Here is a 25977-nt window from a genome sequence, read left to right on the forward strand (position 1 = left end):
GTTTAAATTTAGTGCATAAATTCTATATCAATACTTCAAATGATGCAAAACATTTTTTTGGAAACATTTTGTAGAGAAAAGGGAGTTTAAGGCAAATAAATGTGGTGTCATATGGAAGAATTAGCCTATAGGCAGCGTCCATGTTCATGACGTTGCTCACATTTAATCACCGTTTCCCATTAAATATATTAAATTGCATCTAAAATTATTTTATATTTGTAAAAAAATAAAATAAAATACAAGTTACCTCTCAAACATATTTATTTTAATTTGATATTCCTTTAGTAGCCTAGTACGTTTACGTTATTTTTCACAGTGCACTGCTCAGTTTAAATAGCCTGTAGTCCATGCATTCAGCATGACCACATGATAGGCTTTTTGCATGAGGCGATCTGATTAGCTGACTACTCCTTTGGCACTTGAAAAGTTGAGAAATGTTCTACTTCTGCCGCAAGCAATGCCAGTGACGTGATGCCAACAGACCCACAATTCAGTTTGGCAAAGCATGACCTCACCTATACAAAGAAAATGTGATGTGATGCGCAGATGCCCAATGTGAATTTATCGCCCAATACTCCTTCATTTGTGGTCACATGAGAGTAAGACATTATTAAAAACTACTCTAAATATTACTTTGTGTAAATTCACAATAAAAACAAAACATTGTGCTTTTGTAAAATAAAGGAAACAAACAGGATGCCACTTTCTCAAGAGCGTATAACAAAAATGAGCCGAAATTCTGCATTTAGGCTGCTAAATGTTGCATTTTTTTTCTTTAGGTTTTGTTAATTTATTATTTAGAAAAATATACTTTGCATATACAGTAGGCCTATTTATGACATAACCACGTGAATCCTTATGTTCTGTTGTTTCAGCTGCTTTTTGAGTATATAAAATGAATCCCAGGAAAACAAATGTAATTATTTTTATTGAGACACAGACACATATCAAATTTTATTGTAATTTAACAATCTTGTAAGTTAATAATGGCTTAATGACATCGGTTGTTGGTTAGAAGAAATAAAAATAACCAAAATAAACATTTCCTCTAAAAGTTCATCAGAAAAATAATGATAGGCTAATACAACTGCACCTATTTATGAATAATACTTGATGATCAAGTATCTAAATAGTCTATAACAAAGTACAAAAAAAAAAAAACACTCATGACACTTGTTAAAAAATGTTTATACAGGCCTATACAATTTAATAATATAGAAGATATATATAATTGGGCAGTAGGTAAAATGATGTGGAAACATCTCGAGGTCAATTTTTAAAAAAAAAACACACAAAAAAACAACTTATAGAACAATTAGTTTTTAAAGGGATGATGTCAAAACACACCATTTTATCGGTAAAAGGCCAGTTGGAAAGAAACCGGCTGCAGACAGCAATTTCCGCAATTTTACGCGTATTCTCTGTTGATAACATAACAGCACAAAAACTGGATGGAAACTTGATGACTGCAAAAATGCTACATATTAAACATTAAGAGGAAAATTAGTATTGAAAAAAATACTAACAGGCTTCAACCATTTGATTTGACTGGTGATATAATCATGATTTTACACATACTGCAAAGTGAGCAATACTGATAACAAAACAAAAATCTTGTGAATCGAACTAACATCACAGTGTATAAAGCTCAGCAGAAGAATGTGATGAGATACAAAAATATATGCATTCAATACATATAAATTACAAGCACTTCATTTCAAACACTGTCCCTTGTGGTCATATGACTCAGCAATGCAACAGCTGATGTCACTCTTCAAGCTTTATGGACTTTGGCCTGTCTTTATTTAAATGATTATTAAAGACCACATCCAAGGACCCCATTTCCTCTTGGTACTAAAATGTGTTTGTCAAGCCAATCACGAGTGGACAACTCTAACTGAAAAGAAAATGAGTGCGTCTACATGCACGTTCTTAAGCCGATTATGCTAAGTCAAAAATGCAGTAACCAGTTTTCTTTTATCGGAGTAAGGTCATAAACGGCGTTAAGCATAAACCGGTCGCAACAGGATGTTTTTTTGCCTCTTACTCTGATTTCGCACGGCATGTAAACACAATATATCCAGCTTTCTGTCTGCGCATGTGTGATACGTGACAGGAACGCATCATTAGTGCTGCTTTAAGCGCATCTAGACCGAGCAAACATCTTGCAGTAAAGAAAGAAGGAAATATTTCACAAAAGCAGACTTTTTCATGAATCAGAAAATGATAAAAATGTGTTCTCATATTGTGCAGCAGAAGTGGTTCAGTCACAATGCTTCGTTTATAATTGCATGAGAGGATAATATATGAGCTGTAAGTTTCCCGACATGCTGCACGCTTAATTTAACATCACAACTGACAAATGTATGGAATACTTAAAAAGTCAGATACGCAAATTAGTATATTTTGATGTCACTACAGGGAAATAACCGGATTTATTAATAAAGTCATGTAGACGCTGCTTACTTGCGTTGTCAGGTTATTGATGTGCACGTCAAACTGGTTATAACCTGATATTTGTGATTTATCAGCTTACTGGTGTGCATGTAAACATGCGCAATGAGAAGAATCCTCTTACATCCTCAAATGTGTTGTGCTGGCCTGCAGCTGGAGTGCTATTGCCTGTCCTGAGTCCATCCGTACAGTATCTGTGCAGCTTTGGACAATCTCTCCTCACAGAAATATTCTCCTCAGTGTCTGTCTCTGCATGATGCTATGAGTAAATGGTGATGACCTCCCTGCTGCTACCTCGGACCAGCAGCACCCGTTCCAATCCCTCTGTGAGGACCTCCAAGAACTCCATGTCTGACCTCAGAGTGAAGGAGAAGTGTGCAGAGATGCTCTATATGAAGGTGACATTTAAGTAGTAAATCTCTATGAATTAAGCTCTAAGTTGGAAAGAAAATGACAGACCTTGTTATCAAGATTCTTTCCATTACGTATCACAGCCCCCTTTTAATCAAACATGTAACTGTCTGCATTCAGCTGATGAAAGGATACAATTCTCATCTCCGCCCTTGTTTTTGGGTGGTCCTGGCATATTCAGCAGCACCAGTTGGGCTCCCTTGGATTTTTTGACTACAACCTCATTCAGCTTGACTGCAGTGTGCATTCTTCTCACGTTTGTCTGATCCCTGTGAAAAATTCATTCATTCACATTTAGCATTAAGACTTAGCTTAGAGCTTCGGGTATGGAAGCATATGGGTAGCAATATTCACGCAGTGATTGACATGGCGGGAGGGGGCGGAGACGTGATTGGCTCGGAATGTATTTTCAGTGTGCACATTGAATTTTGCTACATTCATTGCGGGACACTGAATGAAAATGCAATCTTAAGTGTCTTGACTGTGATTGTTAATGCAATTAAGAAACATAGCATTTGAATGATAATTTTGCCACAGTTTTTGCTTAAACATGTTATACATATCTAATCATTTCTGTAAAACATTTTCATTTTGCAACTTATAAAGCGTTAAAATTAGTATTCATTTTACATATTAAAACTAGTGTGTGAAATGTCAAATTAAAATGATGTAATTTAATTTTCATTTTGCACCAAACGTTGCACAAATGTATTGGAAAATCTAAATGTAAATACAGAAATGCATTGCCATTTTACATATTGCATTGTCATTTTGCATATTACATTCCAAATTGAATATTGCTACCCATATGCTTCCATATTCGGGAAACATGAACAATAGTATATCAGGTGTAAATAATATATGAAAGAAAAAAAAAAAAAAACTGAATATGAACACGAATGTAAAGTAGAACATCAGTCACAATTTAGTATTCAGATGATGACATCACCGTCAGTGACATTTTTAATGGTGAGCATTAGGCCAGTAGATTTCTTCTTTACGCTTATCTGAGATCAAAAATAAATCATAAAATACCTTACCATATTTTTACATACATTAACACATTTGAAGTAATATTTTTAAAATGGTTTTGAAAGAAGTCCCTAACCAAGGCTGCATGTATTTGATAAAAAATACAGAAAAACTGTTATACTCAGAAATATTACTGCCATTTTAAATAACTGTTTTTAAAAAATATATTTAAAGTGTAATTGATTCCTGTGAGGGCAAAGCTACATTTTTCTGAATACACACACACACACACACAGTGAAACCATGTTTTTTCTCCCTTAAAAATTGAACCACATTTTTGTTTTGCATTTATTTGAACAATCATTTATTTAAAATATATCTATTTTTTATAACAGAAAAGTTTTTTACAATTAGTTTTGATCAGTTTAATGCTTCTTGCTGAATAATAGTATTAATTTCTTTAAGAAAAATATCTAACTCACTCCAAACATTTCTATATTAGTGTTTGTTTGGAGTTAGTAGTATATATATCTGAAGAATTAACTGGTAATGTACTGCAGCTTTAGTAGAGATTCATACTTTATCGTTTACTACATTGTGAAATGAGTGAATATATTTTATTGTATTTCCTTAAAAATGCTTTGAAACATGAAGGGGATCCAATTCTCAAAGGCTGATATATTAAAGACTTATATTCTTAAAGACCAAGCAGGATTCAAGGTTGAGTGATAGAGATGTGATTTAAAATAAATAATAATTTTCTGAATTTTCTTAAATCCTTATCTTTGCAAAGGATTGCAAAAAAAGAACCATCTACTTTGCTAGAAAACAGAATTATCCATATGCCCTAGATGAATGAAGTGTAAAATTAATGTACAATTCATCCATATGTTGAATATGCATTAATAGCCAGAAACAGCAGTCAACAGCATCAATAAAACAAGACAACATAAAAACATGTTACACTCAATACAACTAATGGCTGATAATCTGCAGCTTAGCACTAAAAAGAATACATACCATCTCAAGCAAGCGCGGAGTTAGCGTTGAAACGCATGCAAACAGAAACATCTATGTCACAATGCTTCATGCTGACACATGCCATGACTGTGACTCACACTGACTCAAGCAGGCCACACACAGAGACACACACCAATTCATGCCGCATGTTTAGCGTGACACACATGCAACACATCCTGTTTATATCTACTACTGTAACACAGACCAGACAACTAATGAAGACGCTTGCACAAAAGTCAAAAACACTTACAGATTCTCCCACTCTCTGGAAGGACAAAACAAAATGTCTTAGCATGAAAGAAGCCAAACTTTTTTTTTATTTTGAAACATGATAAAACAGATTCAGATGAACTGCAAAATTGAATTTACTGATTAACGGCCTTTATTGAACTTACGGTTTCATATTGAAGATATCCCGCACAGTCATGTGAGCCTCCCGATGGCGGTTTCTCTCACCAATCAGCTTTTCTTTAGTCCAGGTCATATGGACTCGGTCAGAAGTTGGTGTGACCTTGTCGTTCAGAGTGGCATGTGACTTTGTGTTCCTGTCATGAATCAGCTGAGCCTGAAAGAGCAAGACACACCCTGATTACAACAACAAACTTCATTAATGTTCACTGAAAATGCCATTGGATAGCAGACTGGCAGGACCTAGATAGACAAACTTTGTTAAAAGACCCACTGAAAAGATCAGCAGGGGCCAAGGAAATTTCCTTGGTGGTCCAGGCTGGTTTATGCTGGTTTGGTGTGCTTGCTGATCAAGGTGATTGACCAGGGAGGCCTTACTGGATAAGCTACCACCGGCACATCAGTTATGCTGATCTTTTCAGCAGGGAATGAATGTTGTGGGAATGTTGCGATATCCACGAACAGAAACAAACTATGGATTAGTAACTAGACCTACCACACAGTAAATAACCAAAAATTCTTCAATACATAACACAAAAGTAAGCAATCAAATACACTACTCTTCAAAAGTTTGGTGTCAGTATGATAATAAAAAATTTATACTTTTTATCACAAAGGATGCACTAAATAGATCTAAAGTGATATTAAAAGAGATCTATAATGTTCCATAATGTCTCTCTTCTGTTTTGAACATATTTGTCTTAAGAATTATATATATGAAAAAAAAACATTCACTGTTTCCACAAAATTAATCACATTTTTATAAATATAAGAAATGTATATTATATTAGTAGTAATTAAGACATGTTTTTGAGCACTAATGTATTCGTGTGACACTAGTAAAGACTGGAATAATGTTTCTGAAAATTGAGCTTTGCATCACAGGAATAAATTACATTTTAAAATATATTCAGATAGAACATTTATGTAAAAGACTTATTTTAAAAAAGAAATTCTAACACAACCCCAAACTTTTGAATGGTAGCGTAGTTTGATTAAATAAATCTTACAATAAAGAAGAATAATTAGTGGAGTTGCAAACATTTTCACTCAAAACTCGAGACACTCTCATGCTCCATAATGACATGCAGACATGCTGTAAATAAATGAAAGCATTACATTTTCAGTGCCACAGTCATTTCATTGCCATGTTATGCTTATTGCTAAATAATTCCAAAATTTTCATAGCAGAATTACAGCTGCAAATGGCAGCCATTGGTGAAAGCTGTGGCTATGTCATGTCTCACGGTGTGAATGGATTACTGCTTTTCCACAGGGGCTTTCCACAGTGTCAGAGATGGTGCCCAATCTGGAACCAGGGTGCGCTTTTACATACAAAAAGGACCAGTGATGTTAGTGTGCACAACTCCCACAGCTCTAGCTCAGGTACCAGGCACAGTGGAAAAGAGATTGTTCGGATGGAATGGTTCAGGAGAGGGTGACAGGATGGTTATTTGGTGCTAGTAGCATTGACAGAGAGTAAACATTTAGGATCATTAAGAGGTAAACCCCTGAGCTACCTCCTCATCCAGAATTATAGTTGGCACTTGAAACTTGTTGCTTTGAGTTGGTTTCTCTCCGCAGGGCTTCCTTCTAATGGAATTCCGGGATTCATCTGAGATGCTTTGAATCTAGTAGTCGCCACATAGAAAATAATCCAAAATTGTTAAGTAGGAGGAAGAGGCCTCATGTAAAACAGAGTCCTAACAATGCCTCACAATTGAATCTAAAACTTATGACTCTGCATGTGTATTGACAGCAAACACATTGATTTATACCCCATACAGTCCCATAATAACCAGACAGCAATAAGAAAACAATGCATTGCCAGATAAATATTACCTCTCTCTCTCGTTCCGTTTTAGAAAGCTGCATCTGCTTCAGCATTTGAGAGCGTTGCTCCATCACAAGCGTCTTCTCATAGGTGAAGGCCGAAATATCACCTGCATGCTACAAAGAAAGTTACAATTTAAAGTTAAATTCCAGTATCTTGCAAACTTTTCACCACACATAATACTATACAATACTGTACTATACAATACATATCTTTTATTTATCAAAATGGGGTTAATTTATTAAAAGGTAAACTGATTAATTATTAGGGATTTCATAGACTAGTCGAGTAGTCTTGTGATCGACTACTTTAACCACTAGTCAGCGCTCTTGGAAACAATCGACTACTCTAGGATGCATAAACCATAATGCATGCACAGAATTTGCTAGTACGACGTGAATTTTAGTACTACAATATTGCGTGTAGCTGTTACTTTCTATGACTTTATCTATGTTGCACGTAAAATTTACATATTTAATGTAATAATTAGGGGTGTGCCCGAAGCCGAATACCTTATTTAGAATGGCATGGATAATGGCTTCAAAAATGAATGTTGGACAAGGAATAATTTTGCTTGAATATTCGGCTGAGGCTGGCACAGTCTGGTGTTTGTTAGATAACAGTTGAGCCAGGGGATCAGCGCAATATTATACACAGACCTCTAAAGTCACGCAATAAAGTGTGATGTGAATGAATGCAAACTTTATGATTGAAAGGAGGGCAAATCAAACACAGCATTGCTGTTGCCTCACCGTGCATCTATCAGAAATCAAAGCTGGGCAAGAGTAATATCACCTATAATAATACATCATAAACATTCTATTATTTTTATATATTTAAAAGAATGATTTTAACCTTTGGCTACGATATGATACAAATTAATAGAATAAACACAGCACGCTCACCAATCAAACTCTCAAAAACCAAACAAGTTCTCTGTAGAGTAGGCCAATAATCAACTTAGATACATATTTATTTACTACTTGGCGTACATGTTTGCATCTTTTTCTATTGCTGGTTTGCATGGCACATGCACATTTGTTTAGTGAAGTTCAAAAAAAGACTCGCTTAAATAGTTCTGCGCAATGAAAATGGGTGCACTGAATTGATTCAGTCGTTTTAAAACAGTGATCAGTAAACGTTTGTCATAATATCTCTCTGCTTGCATGATAAATATATTTTTAGAAATTAATCATTTTAGTTTAACACGGCATACTTGTTCAGTGATAACTATGAAATAAAAAGATGTAGGATGTTCCACCTGGATTTATAGCAATGCAGATATAAATACTTATGTGATCATTACAGATACAAATACTGGCTGTTAGATGGAAATTTCAATATGTAATATCATAATTATAAAGTTTACACAATTTACGCAATACTTTTGTTTTTTCCCCCTAAGACTTTTTCTATGTACACAAAAGGCCTATTTCTCTCAAATACTGTTAACAAATCTGTCTAAATCTGTGTTAGTGAGCACTTCTCCTTTGCAGAGATAATCCATCCTCCTCACAGGTGTGCCATATCAAGATGCTGATTAGACAGCATAATTATTGGACAGGTGTGCCTTAGGCTGGCCACAATAACAGGCCACTCTAAAATGTGCAGTTTTACTGTATTGGGGGGTCCAGGGGGTCCAAAAACCAGTGCATTCAAAATGCCATCAACAATGTTATGGGAAGTCGTGGCCTAATGGTTAGAGAGTCGGACTCCCAATCAAAAGGTTGTGAGTTCGAGTCCTGGGCCGGCAGGAATTGTAGGTGGTGGGAGTGCATGTACAGTTCTCTCTCCACCTTCAATACCACGACTTAGGTGCCCTTGAGCAAGGCATCGAACCCCCAACTGCTCCTCCGGGCGCCGCAGCATAAATGGCTGCCCACGGGTGTGTGTTCACAGTGTGTGTGTGTTCACTGCTCTGTGTGTGTGCACTTCGGATGGGTTAAATGCAGAGCACAAATTCTGAGTATGGGTCACCATACTTGGCTGAATGTCACGTCACTTTCATCATCTTTTATTTTTCAGTTGTCCACAGCATACCACTGCCCATACCATAACCCCACCGCCACTATGGGCTCTCGATCAACAATGTTGAGATCAACAAACTGCTCACCCACACGACGCCATACACACTGTCTGCCATCTGCCCTGTACAATGAAAACCGGGATTCATCCGTGAAGAAAACACCTCTCCAAAGTGCCAGACGCCTTCGTATCTGAGCATTTGCCCACTCAAGTCGGTTATGACAACTAACCGGGTGGCTGGTCTCTTTGAGGGTCTCGGAGATGAAGATGCTTGTTGTGGAGGTCCTGGGCTGGTGTGGTTACACATGATCTGCAGTTGTGAGAACGGTTGGATGTACTGCCAAATTCTCTGAAGCGGCTTTAGAAGTGGCTTATGGTAGAGAAATGAATGCCAATTGCATGCTTCCTCAAAACTGTTTGATTAATCTGCAGTGAATAATAAAAGTGGCCTTTTATTGCTGCCAGCCTAAGGCACACCTGTGCAATAATCATGCTGTCTAATCAGCATCTTGATATGGCACACCTGTGAGGAGGATGGATTATCTCGGCAAATAATCATGTGTACATAGAAAAAGTCTTAGATCTTTGAGTTCAGCTCATGAAAAAGGGGGCCAAAAACAAGTGTTGCGTTTATAATTTTATTCACTGTAAATATGTAATTGTTGCATCAGGCTATGAATTAATAAGCGTTTATTGATAAGAATTATTTCATGTCTTTTTATTTTCAGTAGCAAGAACCACGAGTAGTCGAGTAACTAGAGTATTTTTTAAATAAGAAATCGACCAGCAGAAATCAGTAGTCGTGCAAGCCTTTTAATTAAAAATATTTATTATGAATCCATTTTAATTTATTTTAAGGTAATCCAGATAAAAATTGTATCTCACCATTTCCACAACTTCCACCTTTGCATCAAGACGCAGATGGTACAAGAACATCTGTAGGTCTTTCTTCATCTGGATGCTGTTGTCATCCATCTGAGCCACTGTGAAGATCCTCATCTTACACCTTCTCCAAACCTATATGATTCCAGGGAGAGAAAAGCACTGTCTGATAACTACTGGTAAAAAAAAAAGAAAGAAAAAAAGATCCGTTTTCTGTGTCAGACATTGTGTTACCTTGTGCTGGCGGAGCAGGAACGGAAGAAGCATGAGGAGACCACCATCATGGACAATCCACCAGACATCAATAGTACCCTCAGCTAACCGGTCCTGGTATGTGGGAAATGTATCGATGTTTTTAGCCACTAACAGGGCCTGGTGGGCAGCTGTGGTCTCTCTGACGGTGTCTTTGGGACAAATCATTTAAGTTTTTACTATTTTGTCAAACTGATTGAAATTCACTTTACTGCACCGTTTTCACAAATACATGTCACAAACTGATCTAAAATGATGTGGAAATTATTGTAATAGTGCAGCGTTTTTGGAACTTTGAGACCTAAAGCCTACACAAGTTATTATTATTATTATAATCTTCATTAACAATCCATGACCTCATTGCTTTAAGATGGTTATCTGACTTTATGGCAGCTTAGCATCAGAAAATGACACATACGCACCAATAAAGTTCTTCCAGGAGAGGGAGCTCTCGGCTTGTTTCCAGTTTCCGGGCCAGGCCATCAGCACTGAATTGTGTTTCATGCCACCCAACCCTGCAGACTGGATCAGGTGAGAGAAACCATCCCGCTGGTTAGAGGACACCACCACATGACAGAAACCCTTCGTTTTCTCCTTTGCCATGGCTGCTTTGATATTCTGTGTAGAAGAAGAAGAAGAAAAAAAGGTAATGTTAGTAAGTTGACATAATGTTGAATAATTTTCAGTTTGACATTAAGTATTAAGTACTGACATAAGCTGAGATGCATACAATTGCTGTTAGAAAGGCAACATACATTTATGTTTAATCACTACTATCCCCTGAACTTTATTTAACAAAATGACAAAAAAAAAATAAATACTACAGTGATTCAAATTTGTTTTGTGACTGTCATACAATGTCTGCATACGCCATAACTTATTACAAGGCCTTTCACTCTTGAGCAATCTGCAGTTACGTGTCTTTCTCAAGGGCACAATGGTCATGACTTTTTTTTTTTAGCAAAGTTTGAGCCAGCAACCCTTCTGTTAACCAAACCAGAGTAACCACACAAATTAACGTCATAAACGGTGAGATTTCTATGTGAATTCTATACTATATTCTTGTGCACTATAAGCCCTAAATTGCCTAATTTGACTACATAAAATATTGCCAGCATTTTAGAATGGGGGAATTGTAGTTATGTAGAAAAGCCTTTGTTTGTTTTTGTTTTTAACATTACATTTTTTTTTTTTTTGCTGTATATACAGTATATATATATATATATATATATATATATATATAAAATGAAAAACCTGTACATTTGGTGATGCATTTATTATTTTCTTATGGGTGTAAGCGGTTCTGAAAGGCAAGGTAAAAAAAAAATTACTTTACATTTTTTCCCTTAACATTTGCTGTAAGCAGTGGTGCAGCAATTACTTCCCCATTGAATTCACTGGATTTGAGAAAAGTGCCAGGGGTTCCCAAATGTTTTTGCCTTGAGATTTTAAGTTAATATTTCAAAACATTTAACAACACATTGACATCTTCATTATTATTATCCTTATTAGTAGCAGAGGTATGTTTTAACTCAAATTATACCAATCAAGACATATTTATTATAGCTGTAAATTACAATTATAAATGTAAAATAAAAAATATATATTTAATCATTTTAATAATGCACTGTGTTTCATGTATAAGCCACTGTTTGGGAAACCTTGCAATACGCAATAACTTCAAAGAATGCTATTGAGTTGTCAAAGCTAAAAACAAATTAGCTTTTCTATTAAAGACAAAGAAGCTTGGCTTTAACTGTAAGTCTTTACCTTTTCAGAGAGCTTTGCATCTGCCTCACGAGCCATGTATGTGCCCTCCAGCACTGAGCAGACGATGGTCAGGCCTTTCCCAGCCTTCAGCTGTGAGGTAAAGGAGAGCAGACGTGGATGTTTTACCCCCAAGTCAGAGTCCAACTTCAGGAGCACCAGCAGCTGAGGTCTGGAAGGTGAGTTACATTTGAAATATTTGTCTTAGATTCTGTCAAGTATGAAGAAGCTTGTACACAGCACTGGATTCTTCTGGATGCTCACCTCCAGTTCTTGGTGTGAGGTGGTGCCTCCTCCAATTTTATTAAGGCATATTGAGCTGCATTAAGGGATAATCCTCGAATTCCGTCTCCCCACTCTTTCTCTGCCCTGAGGGGAAATTAAATGAAGAGTTAATATTGAACATTTTGCTTTAAAACACTACGAATATTATGGACACTTGCTTACCCTCTGTATTCAATGTACTTGTAGATGCATCCAGAAAACAGTATGACAACCAAAGCATAATACCAAGATGAGACAAACATGAGGGACAGACTCAGGCTCATCCCAAGAAAAGAGAGGGACCTGCAGACATTTAAACAAATCCAATGGTGCAATTAATGGTAATTCACACAATCAAACATTAACTCAGACTGGTCCATTTAACCTCAACTTACATGCAGATGGAACTAATAGGTATTACACTACACTTGTTTGGTTAATGTAAAACCAATGTAACAGCATGAATTTGTAAGCAAGTAGGTTTCCTTTCTCTCCATTTTTGTTACCAATGGTTTTGGGGTTCCTTGCCGCTGTTGCTTTTGTTGTATTGACCGTTCTGACATTGTTGGATGTGAACTGGGCCGGTTGCGTAAACTATTTAGACTAGTCTTAAAAAGTTAGTCATTTATTTTTTTCTTCAAGGCTGGTCTTATGACATCACTGTTTTCTACAGGACTGCTTTAAAGCTGAATTGATCTACTTTCATAACTGATGATCTTTACACAGTAATTAAATGGAACTGAATCAACACTGAACTGACCTCAGCTGAACAAAGACACTATTGTTTTTCTTAGAGCTGCTTTAGAGCAGAATTGATCTCCGTTTGCACTTTTGAATTATTAACTTCCTATTTATCCTAATAAAGCTGCTTTAAAGCAATAAAGTGCTGTATAAATAAAGGTGACTTGACTTGTTGCTCTAATAATCATAGTGTTACTCACCAGTGGTAGAACTTGAATCTTGGCCTCCAGTTTGGGGTTCGTAGAAGCGTTTGGACAGCACAGGCCAAGTTTACAAAAAGGTAACACATCAAGAAAAACCTGCAAAATAGAAATTGGAAGCAGGACTTTTATAGTTAACTACAATAAAAAAAAATGTTTTTTGAAATAAAATGTTAACTGATTTTTTTTTTTTTGAACTTAGTTTAACTTTTGCTAAAATTGACCAAAATAACTAAATCTAAAACTGAAATAAAAATGAATAAAACCTACACTACCAGTCAAAGATTTTTGAACCGGAAGATTTTTTATGTTTTTACAGAATTCTCTTCTGCTCACCAAGCCTGCATTTATTTGATCCAAAATACAGCAAAAGCAGTAATATTGTGAAATATCTTAACTATTTAAAACAACTGCTTTCTTTTTGAATACATTAAAATGTTATTTATTCCTGTGATCAAAGCCAAATTTTCAGCATCATTACCTCCAGTCTTCAGTCACATGATCTTCAGAAATCATTCTAATATGCTTATTTGCCATTCAAAAAACAAATTATTATTATTATCAATATTTGAAACAGTTGAGTTCATTTTTCACAATTCTCTGATGAATAGAAAGATCCAAAGACCAGAATTTATTGGGAATAAAAAGCTTTCGTAACATTATACACTATACGGTTCAAAACCTTGGAGTCATTATTTATACACAAACCCGATTCCAAAAAAGTTGGGACACTGTACAAATTGTGGGTAAATTTTCTCATTTACAAATCTCATAAACTTATGTTTTATTCAAAATAGAATATAGATAACATATCAAATGTTGAAAGTGAGACATTATGAAATGTCATGCCAAATATTGGCTCAGTTTGGATTTCATGAGAGCTACACATTCCAAAAAAGTTGGGACAGGTCGCAATAAGAGGCCGGAAAAGTTAAATGTATGTATAAGGAACGGCTGGAGGACCAATTTGCAACTTATTAGATCAACTGGCAACATGACTGGGTGTAAAAAGAGCTTCTCAGAGTGGCAGTGCCTCTCAGAAGTCAAGATGGGCAGAGGATCACCAATTCCCCAATGCTGCAGCGAAAAATAGTAGAGCAATATCAGAAAGCAGTTTCTCAGAGAAAACTTGCCATGAGTTTGGAAAACTGTTCTGTGGTCAGACGAATCAAAATTTTATGTTTTCTTTTGTAAAAATGGGACGCCATGTCATCCAGACTAAAGAGGACAAGGACAATCCAAGTTGTTATCAGCGCTCAGTTCAGAAGTCTGCATCTCTGATGGTATGGGGTTGCATGAGTGTGTGTGGCATGGGCAGCTTACACATCTGGAAAGACACCATCAATGCTGAAAGGTATATCCAAGTTCTAGACCAACATATGCTCCCATCCAGACGTCGTCTCTTTCAGGGAAGACCTTGCATTTTCCAACATGACAATGCCAGACAACATCCGGGTACTGAAATGCCCAGCCTGCAGTCCAGATCTTTCACCCATAGAAAATATTTGGCGCATCATAAAGAGGAAGATGCGACTAAGAAGACCTAAGACAGTTGAGCAACTAGAAGCCTGTTTTAGACAAGAATGGGACAACATTCTTATTCCTAAACTTGAGCAACGTTTGAAGACGGTTATAAAAAGAAGAGGGGATGCCACACAGTGGTAAACATGGCCTTGTCCCAACTTTTTTGAGATGTGTTGATGCCATGAAATTTTAAATCAACTTAATTTTCCCTTAAAATGATTCATTTTCTCAGTTTAAACATTTGATGTGTCATGTTGTATTCTGAATAAAATATTTACATTTGAAACGTCCACATCATTGCATTCTGTTTTTATTCACAATTTGTAAAGTGTCCCAACTTTTTTGAAATCAGAAATTATATATATATATATATATATATATATATATATATATATATATATATATATATATATATATATATTAAACTGGCACCGGACCTGGTTATGTCACATAGTAGATGTGGAAGCAATGAGAATACACTCACATTGACAGGATGGGAGCAACATGATCCAGGGAACCAATGAGGATCCCAATCTCACAGATTGCTGCAGTTAGGAGTAAGGCCCAGGTTGGCTCACCGTTAGATTTGCTATGACCAAACACCTAACAGTAAGAAGTAGGACATGTTAGTCTTCAGAGTCAAGACAATTTTGTCAAGTGTTTTGCAAACTTTCACTTCTTTCTCTCTATATATTAAGTAAGAACAATTCAAACAGACCTGTGCCTCAGGACATATAAATGTAACTTTAATAAAATATCACAAATGAAAGGCAGAGCATGTTGTTACCTGTAAGAATGGCATGATGCCATCTCGAGCTATAGCCTGAAGGATCCTGGGAGCACCAGTGAGGCTCTGTAGCCCCGCACCACAACAGGAGAAAAATGAGCCAATCACAATCACCCATGAAGATGGCCAAGCTAATGTTGCAACAGCTAAAGTCCCTTTAACTGACTCGCCATACCTATTACGAAAGCAAGCATGAAAAAACACGCAAAACAGGAAGAATATTAAAACCGAACTGATTTAGCAAGCATTTTTGTAAACCACAGTTATTACCAAACAGCACTTACTTGTCTCGGAGTACAACACCTTCAATACATGCTCCGAATAACACCACACAGGAAAGATCTGTTTAGCAGAATTAAGGTATTCGTCTGACTTGTCAAATAATTCATTATAAAATTGTTTGAAAAACTAACTGATTAAAATTATTTCCCAAGAGGCTTAGGTTTTTGCAGAAAGATACAGATAACGGAGGTGGTTGCAATAGCCATTATGGTCCCAGTGGGAATGGACCTCTGAGGGTCTCGAAGATCTCCAGATCTGTTTGACCCAGCCATGATTCCTATTAAAATCAAGAGAAAGAAACATTTAATGCGTTTCTTTTAAAACACTTTTTACACAGCAAATAGTTTAACTGAACTTTTCAGCATTGTTGTTTGTTTTTAAACCACACTGTTTTTTTGTAGTGAAGCTTTTTGATTTATTAGGCACAATGTCTTTCAATACAACAACAATATTTTACACAATGTTACACAGAATCTCTCTTTTGACTTAGTTTATTTAATATAATCAACCAATAGTTTGCAATTCCATCTGAATCATTCTCACAGATCAATCACACTTTGAAACATTTGAAGAGGTTTCTCTCTCTATAAAACCTAATACCAAAAGAACAAAAAGAGCACTCGATGAAGTGAATATTTACTCAAAAACCACTGAAACCAAACCTGCAGATGAATCCGTTTGTAATCGAAGAAGGTAAAAAAAGTTCTGTCTTTAGTCATTTGTAGCCAAAACAATAAAAAAAATAAAAAAAAAAACTAAAAATATACGGAAGTACAAGTAACATTGTGAAGGGCTCATATACTGCTCAAACTTTTGGCTTTTATAAACATTATTGTTTTTACATAAAAAATGGAAAAGACACACTGTAACTAAACTGTCTATTTCAGACAGTGTTTCACCCTACAACCTGCCACTCAAAATCCACACATAATGATGGACTTAAAGGCGTACTAGAGGATTGTAAAGATATTTCACTGGAACTTGATCTTCATTACATCCATTTTCTGTTTCTGAGTTTGAATTCTTTATGCAATTATTTTTATTCAGCAGCAATTGTCATTTATGTATTCAGCTTACAGCTCTTGTTAGAGCACTGACATTTTTGCTACAGTTTCACTTGAATTAAAAAAATAAATAAAAATAAAAGAATATATATATATATATATATATATATATATATATATATATATATATTTTTTTTTTTTTAATGTAAAACCTATAAAATATTATAAAACCAGATAGATTTAAATGAAAAATGTTGTCCTTCTAGTCACTTTTCCATGCTTCAGGTTACTGTGGAGTTGTAATAATATGGTGATTTTGTCATTTTGGAACTTGAAATTCACCAGTCCTGCAAAAATTCACCTAAATGAAGAAAAAAAAGAAAATCATACAGGTTTAAAATACCTGTAACTGAAGGAAAGTAGATTCCAACCAGAAGGGTGAAGAAGGTAGTGACATCATTGAGAACATAATTTTGGCCCGGTTTGTTGTTATCTGAAGCTCGTTCTGAACTCTGTCCCTCCTGCTCCACTATGTCTTTGTATTGTCCATAGTGTCCCCACATGTTATCTAGGAGAAACATTAACACAGTAAAACACTGAGCAACCTAAATTGAAAACTTTGTCAAAATGCATCAGGTTATAAAACAAACAAACTATTTAATTTTGTTATCATCATGAAATCTTGTGGCGTTCAACTAATTTGTGGTTAAATTATATTTGTATAGCTTTGAAGTGTAATTTTATTTGAGTATTCACCTGATATGACCCCGCTGAGCAAGCCACGAACAGCTTGAATCTCTGTTAAATTGTTATGGGTGAAGTAATCATCACATGTTGCATTTTCAATGCCACCTATACAAAAAAGCTTCCATAGCTGGGTGGGGGTGGTCACGTTGTTGATGAGCTCTGTTTTGTCACACTTGTCAAACCTTGAATTTTGCAAGGTGCGGTTGCCTAGCAGACACACTCGATGTCTTGATGTACAAGAGAGACCAGAAATTAACTTGTGCTGAAATAGTATGAACCATCATATTTAAAAAATTTTACATTGTAAAGTAATCTGTAGCATATTGTAATCAAATCCTAAAACACATTTGGAGACTCATTTAGATAAATAATAATAATAATAAAATAAAAAATAAATGGAAGTGTCCAGAAACTTGCAGATGCAGTTTTATTTTAATGTAGTGCCAGGTAGCCCAGGCCAGAATCATATATAATTTTATTGTATATATACTGTAATTCATATATAACATCACGGGCATCCAATGTCATTCATTTTGAACTGACATGTAGATATTTTGGTTTATTGATCAAAATTTAATGTGAACAATATAATGTTTTTTAAGACTAATTCCATGTCATGTTTCCAATTTAAATCTGACAATTTGTACACTTGAACGCAGCATAATGTTTTATGTCCATGTAAAAAAATACAGCACTACTCACTGAGAATTGGGAGGCTTGATGGCAGATTGGATGACCCCTGCATAGATGGCCACAATTGACAGCATTACGCAGGACAGGAAGACCAAAGCCATCTTGTTGACATATTTCACTCCAACAAACACTACCAGAGTCATGATAACTAAACAGATTGTCCCATAAATGCGCATGTCATTTTGCATTCCAGTTGGCTCTCCAGTCTCTGCTTTAAACACAGCAGCATTGGGCATTATGTATGTCTGTATCAGGGTATGAAAGGAGAGAAAGGGTTATTGCTATCACACTGAGAATGCACAAGCTAATATGATTTTTGAGGTTATGTCAAGAGCAATGAAAAGGTGAGTTAATGATAGAATCTGCTGACTTGTGTTAGTTCAGTGCTGACACAAGTTCTTCTGTAGCGATGAAAGAGTGCTGTTTTTGTTTGCAAGAAATTGTTAATGTTGGTCTGTAAGTTTTGACTCACCAAAAAGATTTCCATGGTTCCTAGTATGTACATAGAACCTGCAAATGTGGTGCCCAGGTAGACACACAAACCCACTGCACCTCCAAACTCTGGGCCTAATGCTCTGGAGATCATGTAGTATGAACCACCAGCTAAAGTGGGAAGAAAAGAGATTCAGGTGGACTTAAAATCAATTATGGAGTCAATAATAATAAAAATATTATATAAAAGAGTGACATAGGAGATTGAAATCATACCAGGCACTACACCATTAGTGGCAATGGCACTCATTGAAATTGCAGTCAGCATGGTCTAGAGATAAGAAAAAAAGACACATGTAAAACAGATATTTTGTTAAATTCCAGTTGAAAATATATGATCAAAAAGGCTATAAGGATACCTCATATGGCCAAACATATGTAGACACCCAAAGACAAAAACCTACATATGCTTGATGCAAGGTTAGGATATTTTATTTCCATTGGCAATTAAAAAAGTTTTTCAATTTACTTTATTTTCTGTTAGAATTCACCTTTAGTTTGAATTGTTATAGAGCTTTCTTAAAATATATTTTTTAATATTTCAGGGCTGCCAAAGCCATTTCAAACAGTATCTTTTAAAAATGTTTACCACCTGTGTGGATACATTTGTGGTTCCAGTGAACACAGGACAATCTTAGCAAAGCAAATGAACAAATAAATAACCATTTTTGTTGTTGTTGTCTTTACAACCAGTGATTTCCCAAAAGGTTAGCCATATTGAATGATCCCTGGTAAGTTTTTCTGATTCATGTTGATTGACAACAAACTTTCAGCTTCCCGCTACACACACAGTGACATTTCTCTGTGTGTCTTGACATGTCTTGACACGCACGGGAGAATTACTTATGTAGTTTCTAGTGAAATTCATTCAGACAGCTCTTAAATATAAATTGTCTTTACATAAAGGCATGTTTTATTTACTCAAACATTTCAAGTTTTATACTATACAAAAATAACAAAAAACATATTTTATATGAAATGAATTACAACATAAAAGATTGTTTATTGCGGTCCTATTAGTTTTTATTAAGAAACAAAAAAAAAGAAAACAAAGTTCCAGCCTTTGAATAGGCTAGTAAAGTTGTTCCGCATTTGACTTGGTAAAAACAAATCTCAGAATGGTCTCAATTTCTGCATTGTCACAAACTGTTGGCACAAAGTCTGAAGCACATATTTGTCTAGAATTTCAATGTGTAGAATCAAGACCAAATCTGATAATTATAAGGAAGTGTTGTTGAAATACTTTTGGACATGTCAAGTTTTTCATTTCTTTGTGTGACAAAACTGTCAAATCTGGCAAAAGGGCATATTTTTATTACGTGAGTGAAGAAATGGCTCCATGTTTCATTTTAATAAAAAAAAAAAAAAAAAAAACTCACGCAAGAACAGCACATGAAGACGATAGCAAGGGCCTCCAAGATTCCAGCGGTACCCACTATCCATGTGAGCCGCAGGAAAAGAATCACACCCAGAATGTTCTGCATGCAGGGCAGGAACACACCTATAAATGTGCCCATCTGAGGGCCCTTCAAACAGATTGACACATAAAACGAAAACACTTCAGTTATGTAGAACAAACTGAGATAGCAGCAAAATGCCTGCAGAAGCTGTGAATTCAATGCGTTTGAGAGTCTTTTAACCATCTCGCTGCGAGGCAGTTTGCAGACTCACATTCACGGTGACCCTCTGAATCCCATCCTCACTCTCCGCCTCCTCGTGCTCGACGGCCCCCTGGGTAATGTTGGTGTAGTTGGCCAGTTTGTTGAGGAGAGATGACACCATCGGTGTGCTGTCAATCTCATCCTGTGAGTGAAGACATGGAGCAGCAAAATGATTTAAATTTGTAATTTAAAGACACTATAAATAAGGTGAAGTATTTTCTTTGAACAATGTTCTCAAACAGTGATTGCTGATGCACAAAGATGAAATGGTTGGTTTTAAGCAGTTTGTTAGCCTACCTCATACAGAGCCATATTCTTGCCATAGATGCTGTCATCATGATCTGTACTTATTAAAGAGCTGGTTTCTTTGGGAGTCTCTTCACCTGGCAAATGAGAGAAAACACTAATATGGTTTAAATCAAGGTTGATTTTTTTGTTTAAAGGCTGGAATTTGCTACACAATTTTTTTTTAACTCCAAACACAACAAACTCGCACAGAAACAGGTACCTCATTGTTAGATGTATAAGAAATGAAAATAAAACAATAAGCCCCGTGAAGCTGTGGTTTACAGTGAATTTATATCACCTAAGGTGCATTGTTAGGTACAATGTGAAGCTAAGTTGTTATAAATTCACTGTAAACCAAGGCTTCACGGGGCTTATTGTTTTATAAAACGCTTATTCCATATAAGGAGTAAGGTTTCACAGAATAAAGTGTAATGATTTAAATAAAAACAGTATTCTTGCAACCAAACAATGTAGTTCCTCAGAAACAGTTGTGGTTCCAACAAAGTAGTTGCTGAGCAACACACAGAGGTAAACAATGGTGTTTATTTGTAGTGTAATTTACAACAGCTTAGAACGCAGCTCAACCAATCAGAATCAAGGACCCGAACTATTCGTTTTATAACAAAAATTCTAAAATCTACTCAAAACTGCAAATCAGGTTACAAAATGCATGTAAGTGTATTTAGTCTAAATTAGAGCTTCATCTGTTTTTTTTTTTTTTTTCCAGTGTTGTTAGCTTTGGACCAGACATAAGGTGTAAAAGTACGAAAATAATAATAAAAGTGAAAGCGTTAACTCGACATGTTTGTTCTTGTCTTGGGAAAACATGTCAAAACTCACATTTTCCACATAACTCATCATCTCTTATTTTAGTCAAGAAATATAATCGAACACCTCATTTACTAGACACTAGGTTCATGTTGTCATCTTTGAAATAACCCTGAAAGTGTTTAATGCCCGTATATTGTTTAATATGCCGCATGTCGCATTCACCAAGCCAATATTTGCAGAAAACAAGCATGAGATATTTTTTCTTTTTACGTTTGAGACCGTGAAATACAAACAGATCATCCAGGTCATTTTTCATTGAAGACACAACCTATGTTCCCTTAAACTATGACTCAAGATGATACGGTTTTTAATGCTTTAATCTTTTTATATCTTAAACCTTCACAACAGCAGATCTGTGAGCTGTCAACTGCACACCCCTGTCTTAATGTAAGAAGCATATGTTGACGGTAAAAAAGAAAGTGAAACATTACCAATGTATAGGCTATATATAGGTCAAACAAGCATTCTTCCAGTATGAGAAATTTCAAATGCTCAACATAATTTGAAAAGATGGTTTAAAATCAGCTTACTCTTGCCATTGTAATGGTCTTTTTGCTAATGCATATCAATGAAATTCTAACTCACCTAATGTCTTTAGATTCAAACCTTCTTCACGGTCCATGCTGAGAAGGAGACAAAAGCATGTACGTCTCTGATGGTCTGAGCAGTAAGAACGCTGTGCCTTAGGACATTGCCGTACAGTCTAATGCCAGTCTGTTGAGTAACAGTTCAGTAGTCTTCACCTAGTCTTCTCGACTTGTTCTAAGCTATGCTAGACAGACTCATTAGGTCTGTGTGAAGAAGAGCAGCCCGTCTCTGTCTTCCAGCGGTTGCCCTCCTACCTCTCATATCTGATCATCTCTTTCTCTATCTTCTTCACTCATGTTTATTCCAGTACAAGCTTTATGTAGGTGATATCAGCCTCTCCCTGCCCTCCAGTCTGTTTTGTCCTGTCCTCTCTGAGGTTCAAAAACAGCACCAGACTGGCTCTGTATTGTATTTCTAAAACCCTCTGTACTAGATCACTGACTGAGCGCGAGTCTTGAAAGACTTCTCATCAACTCGAGGAGGGGAGGGGGATTACAGTAAAGGCTTATTCAAAACCAGTTATTCGGCTGAAAGAGAATATGTGCTGAAAGAAAAACTGAAATCCAGTTCATCAGCATGCTAGACCTCATTTGTGTAATTTCAGAAATATTTCAAAGCGAAACTTAAGGAGTGTGTCCAGTGTGGAATAACTGAAGTGGGTATAATATGATTATGATGATAAATATTTAGAGATTTATATTTAACTAAATATTAGTTTTTAAGCAGTGACTGGACTGACTTAAGACTGGCCTCGGTGCTGCATTGAGGTACAGGTATATTGCTGCTGTTAAACAGACTGAGAAAGTTGGTTTTAAAGCTGTATTAGTAAACTGGCAAATATTTATTTCCCAGGCCTGTGCTGCCAAAGGATCTAATTTCACGTCTCTTTCCACAGTGAAATCAGAACAATAACAGAGGAGGTTCATTAAAAGCTTTCAAGGTTTCCGAAACATCCTTTTCCTGAGAATTCCCTCCGTGTGGTTTGTAAGTTGTGTTTATCATCCTGTACACATGCTAATTTTGTATATAAACAATGAAATCCCACAGGGACTAATTTGTGATGTTTTGGGAAAGCTCAGTTGGCATGCATTTACTGTATAAATACCGGATTTTAGAGGTATAACAGATTTGGCCATAGATAACTATTAATAATAACTGTGTGTGTACATATATATATATATATATAAATTGTAATTGATTCCATTGATATATTCGTGATATATGTATGATGTAGTAACATCAGTTTTATTCAGATGCCAAAACTTAGCAAAAGTATACAATTTAGTGCAAATGTTATTTATGTGGCTAAAAGATATAATGAAATTCTGACAGTTTTCAGGTGAATTATAGTTCATTCTAGATCTCCTAATAACACAAGATGGTATTAAATGCTTAGTTTTATGATCTCTGTATTTTGGGAATGCAACGATGATTGAGATACAAATGTTTCTTTTTGATACTTGCATTTTAAAATTAATTTTCATATAAAATGATGTATGGATGATCAAATAAAAGTTGCTTCAGTCCAGTAAATGGTGAAATAATAAAAATGCAATTTATCTTATGTTTACTTTAGAAAAAGCATTACATTTTTAAAGTGAAGTGACGTGACGTGACATACAGCCAAGTATGGTGACCCATATTCAGAATTCGTGCTCTGCATTTAACCCATCCAAAGTGCACACACACAAAGCAGTGAACACACACACACACTGTGAACACACACCCGGAGCAGTGGGCAGCAATTTATGCTGTGGCGCCCGGGGAGCAGTTGCTCAAGGGCACCTAAGTCACGGTATGGCCGGCCTGAGATTCGAACCCACAACCCTAGGGTTAGGAGTCAAACTCTCTAACCACTAGGCCAGAACTTCCCCAAAACTTTATGAAGTTATCACATTAAAAAGATTACCTGAATAGGACATTTTTATAGTTGTGTATATTTGAACTATCAATCAGAGGACAGAAGGCATGAAGAGCAGGTTTTTCGTCAGAGTTCTGACCTTGTTCATTTATAGGAAATTCATGTACTCTACAGTAAGGCTTTATAGGGTTAAATGTTCATCTGATGCCAACACAAAATGCCTTTACAGCCATGGGAAGGTTTTTCCACAAGGAGCATTTCATCTTATAAAGGAAACAGCACAATTAAACTTATTTTTGTCATGGAAAGTTTTAAATAGGCCAGTTAAAAGGATGAGGACAAATTCCATAATGATGAGCAACAAGTTCTGCTACACACCACTGTACACATATTAACACACATGAAATAAAACTTCTGGATTAGGCAATTATTATGTGAATGAATAAAGATTAACTTTAAGATGATTAAGATGATTTAAGATGATTAAGATGATTACGCCTGTTCCAATAGTGTGTCAAGTCAGAAAATAAGGAACATCGACCAAACACAACTTTCACATTTGATGTAAACAAAGAAAAAACAATCAACAAGTTACACAACAAGAATCCTGATGCAAATTAAAATTCCTAATGAATGCATCCATTTAGTTGTTATTCAGATTCTGTCATTTACTTACGCTCATGTTTTTCCAGACCTATGAATTTGTATCTTCTGCTATTTTTAAACAATAATGGTAACCAAACAGTTGAGGTATAGCTATTGACTTCTACAGTAAGGAAATAAAATACTACAGAGGTTGGTTACCAACATTCTTTAAAATGAAATTTTCTGTGTTCAGAAGAAGAAAGATATTCATACAGGTTTGAAACTTGAGGATGATAGAATTTTCCATTTTAAACTATCCCTTTAAATTTGAATGGAATCCACAAAAGAAAGTTCAGAACGTCGCATAGAAGAAGACTGTGCAACTTGACTTGACAAAAGGTTTTTTTTTTCTACACAAAAAAGTGGAGCAACCGATTAAGTTAATTAATCTAAGGAGAAACAGCGGAAGACATCGGAGTAAAAGAGAAACAGGAAAATGAAGGGGGAAAAGGCACCAGGAAACCATCAATTGTTTACACTCCATAGAAGATGATTTCACAAACACATGGAAGTGAACACGTCACATAGTTGCTTCTGATGATGCGCTTACTGTAAACAGACGCTTTTGAGAAAACCCAAGTCTTGCACAATAAGCCTTTAAAAGTGCTCTTTTGTTTGCACATGTCCAGGCAGATTTTTTCTTTTTTTTTTACACAGAAAGCTCTCACCTGAGTTTGGTCCCGCTGCCGTGTATGTCTCCTCCTTGTCCTCTTCTTGCATTATCTCTCCATCATACTCTGGATTTGGGGTGTCTTCCACCGGCACCACTGTGAAGTTTGTGGGCATTTTTTCCCTCACACCATGTGCTCAGTGTTATATTCCTTGAGTCTTTTCTCTCTCTCTCTATCTTTCTCTATCTCTATGTCTCTCTGTCTCACCACAAGTCTCTTGGGCTCGCCACAGTTCGAAGTTTTCTGACTTCTTCACAACTGTTGTTCAGACGCGGCAGCCCATGTGATCACTCTCAACCAAATAAGCAGCTGTACACAACTCCTCCCTCGAGGAGCGACGGGCTGTTCTGTCCTGCCACAAAGCTTTGAGCTGGTGCTTCCTGTTTCGTGTTAACTGCCCTTCTCGTTGTACCTGTGAATGCTGGGAGGGAGATGATTGTTTGCCGTGTCAGAGAGTCATCTGAGACTGGCCAAAGTGACGGGAACAAAAGGCTAAACACAATGTGGCATTCCTCAACCCCAGCCCTATTCCCTGCCCTACCCCCTTTATGACGTTCCTAAAAGGAAATGTGTGCTACAATCACTCCATTCAGGAACCATTAGGACTGGAGAGGAATTGACGCTTAAAATAACTGCATCGCTACTGTTTCTCTGGAAAGGCTATAACTAAAAC

General features: G+C 36.1%; 1 protein-coding gene across 6 annotated transcripts; it reads right to left on the reverse strand.

Annotated features, from left to right (window-relative positions):
* Window positions 1-910: 910 nt before the first annotated feature.
* On the reverse strand, window positions 911-25977 carry slc12a7a (solute carrier family 12 member 7a). Of its 6 annotated transcripts, none has more exons than XM_026206598.1 (26): window positions 25302-25969; window positions 20718-20803; window positions 20431-20562; window positions 20139-20285; window positions 18976-19030; window positions 18740-18870; window positions 18277-18512; window positions 17584-17801; window positions 17231-17395; window positions 16002-16100; window positions 15826-15883; window positions 15542-15716; window positions 15239-15357; window positions 13231-13329; window positions 12473-12592; window positions 12290-12394; window positions 12029-12197; window positions 10681-10876; window positions 10241-10410; window positions 10010-10141; window positions 7108-7215; window positions 6786-6896; window positions 5253-5422; window positions 5108-5122; window positions 3001-3134; window positions 911-2805 (listed from the first exon to the last, which is right to left on the reverse strand). In XM_026206598.1, the coding sequence occupies exons 1-26, from the start codon at window positions 25417-25419 to the stop codon at window positions 2714-2716; spliced, it is 3360 nt and encodes a 1119-aa protein (XP_026062383.1). In that variant the 5' UTR covers window positions 25420-25969; the 3' UTR covers window positions 911-2713. The 6 variants fall into 6 exon arrangements, with proteins under 6 accessions (XP_026062383.1, XP_026062388.1, XP_026062385.1 ...); XM_026206603.1 differs by having other exon boundaries at window positions 20718-20823; window positions 25302-25431; XM_026206600.1 differs by lacking the exon at window positions 25302-25969 and adding an exon at window positions 22125-22828.

This window comes from Carassius auratus, chromosome 27, assembly GCF_003368295.1.
Source record: "Carassius auratus strain Wakin chromosome 27, ASM336829v1, whole genome shotgun sequence".
Classification (NCBI taxonomy): Eukaryota; Metazoa; Chordata; class Actinopteri; order Cypriniformes; family Cyprinidae; genus Carassius; species Carassius auratus.

Bases quoted from the DNA above. Each gene is read 5' to 3' on its own strand.
- slc12a7a (XM_026206598.1), bottom strand. From the start codon at position 25,419: ATGCCCACAAACTTCACAGTGGTGCCGGTGGAAGACACCCCAAATCCA. The intron at 12,198-12,289 runs GTGAGCATCCAG...CTCACCTTCCAG, and splicing joins CCTCACACCAAGAACTGGAG to ACCTCAGCTGCTGGTGCTCC. The intron at 10,142-10,240 runs GTAACACAATGT...GGAATCATATAG, and splicing joins TCCTGCTCCGCCAGCACAAG to GTTTGGAGAAGGTGTAAGAT.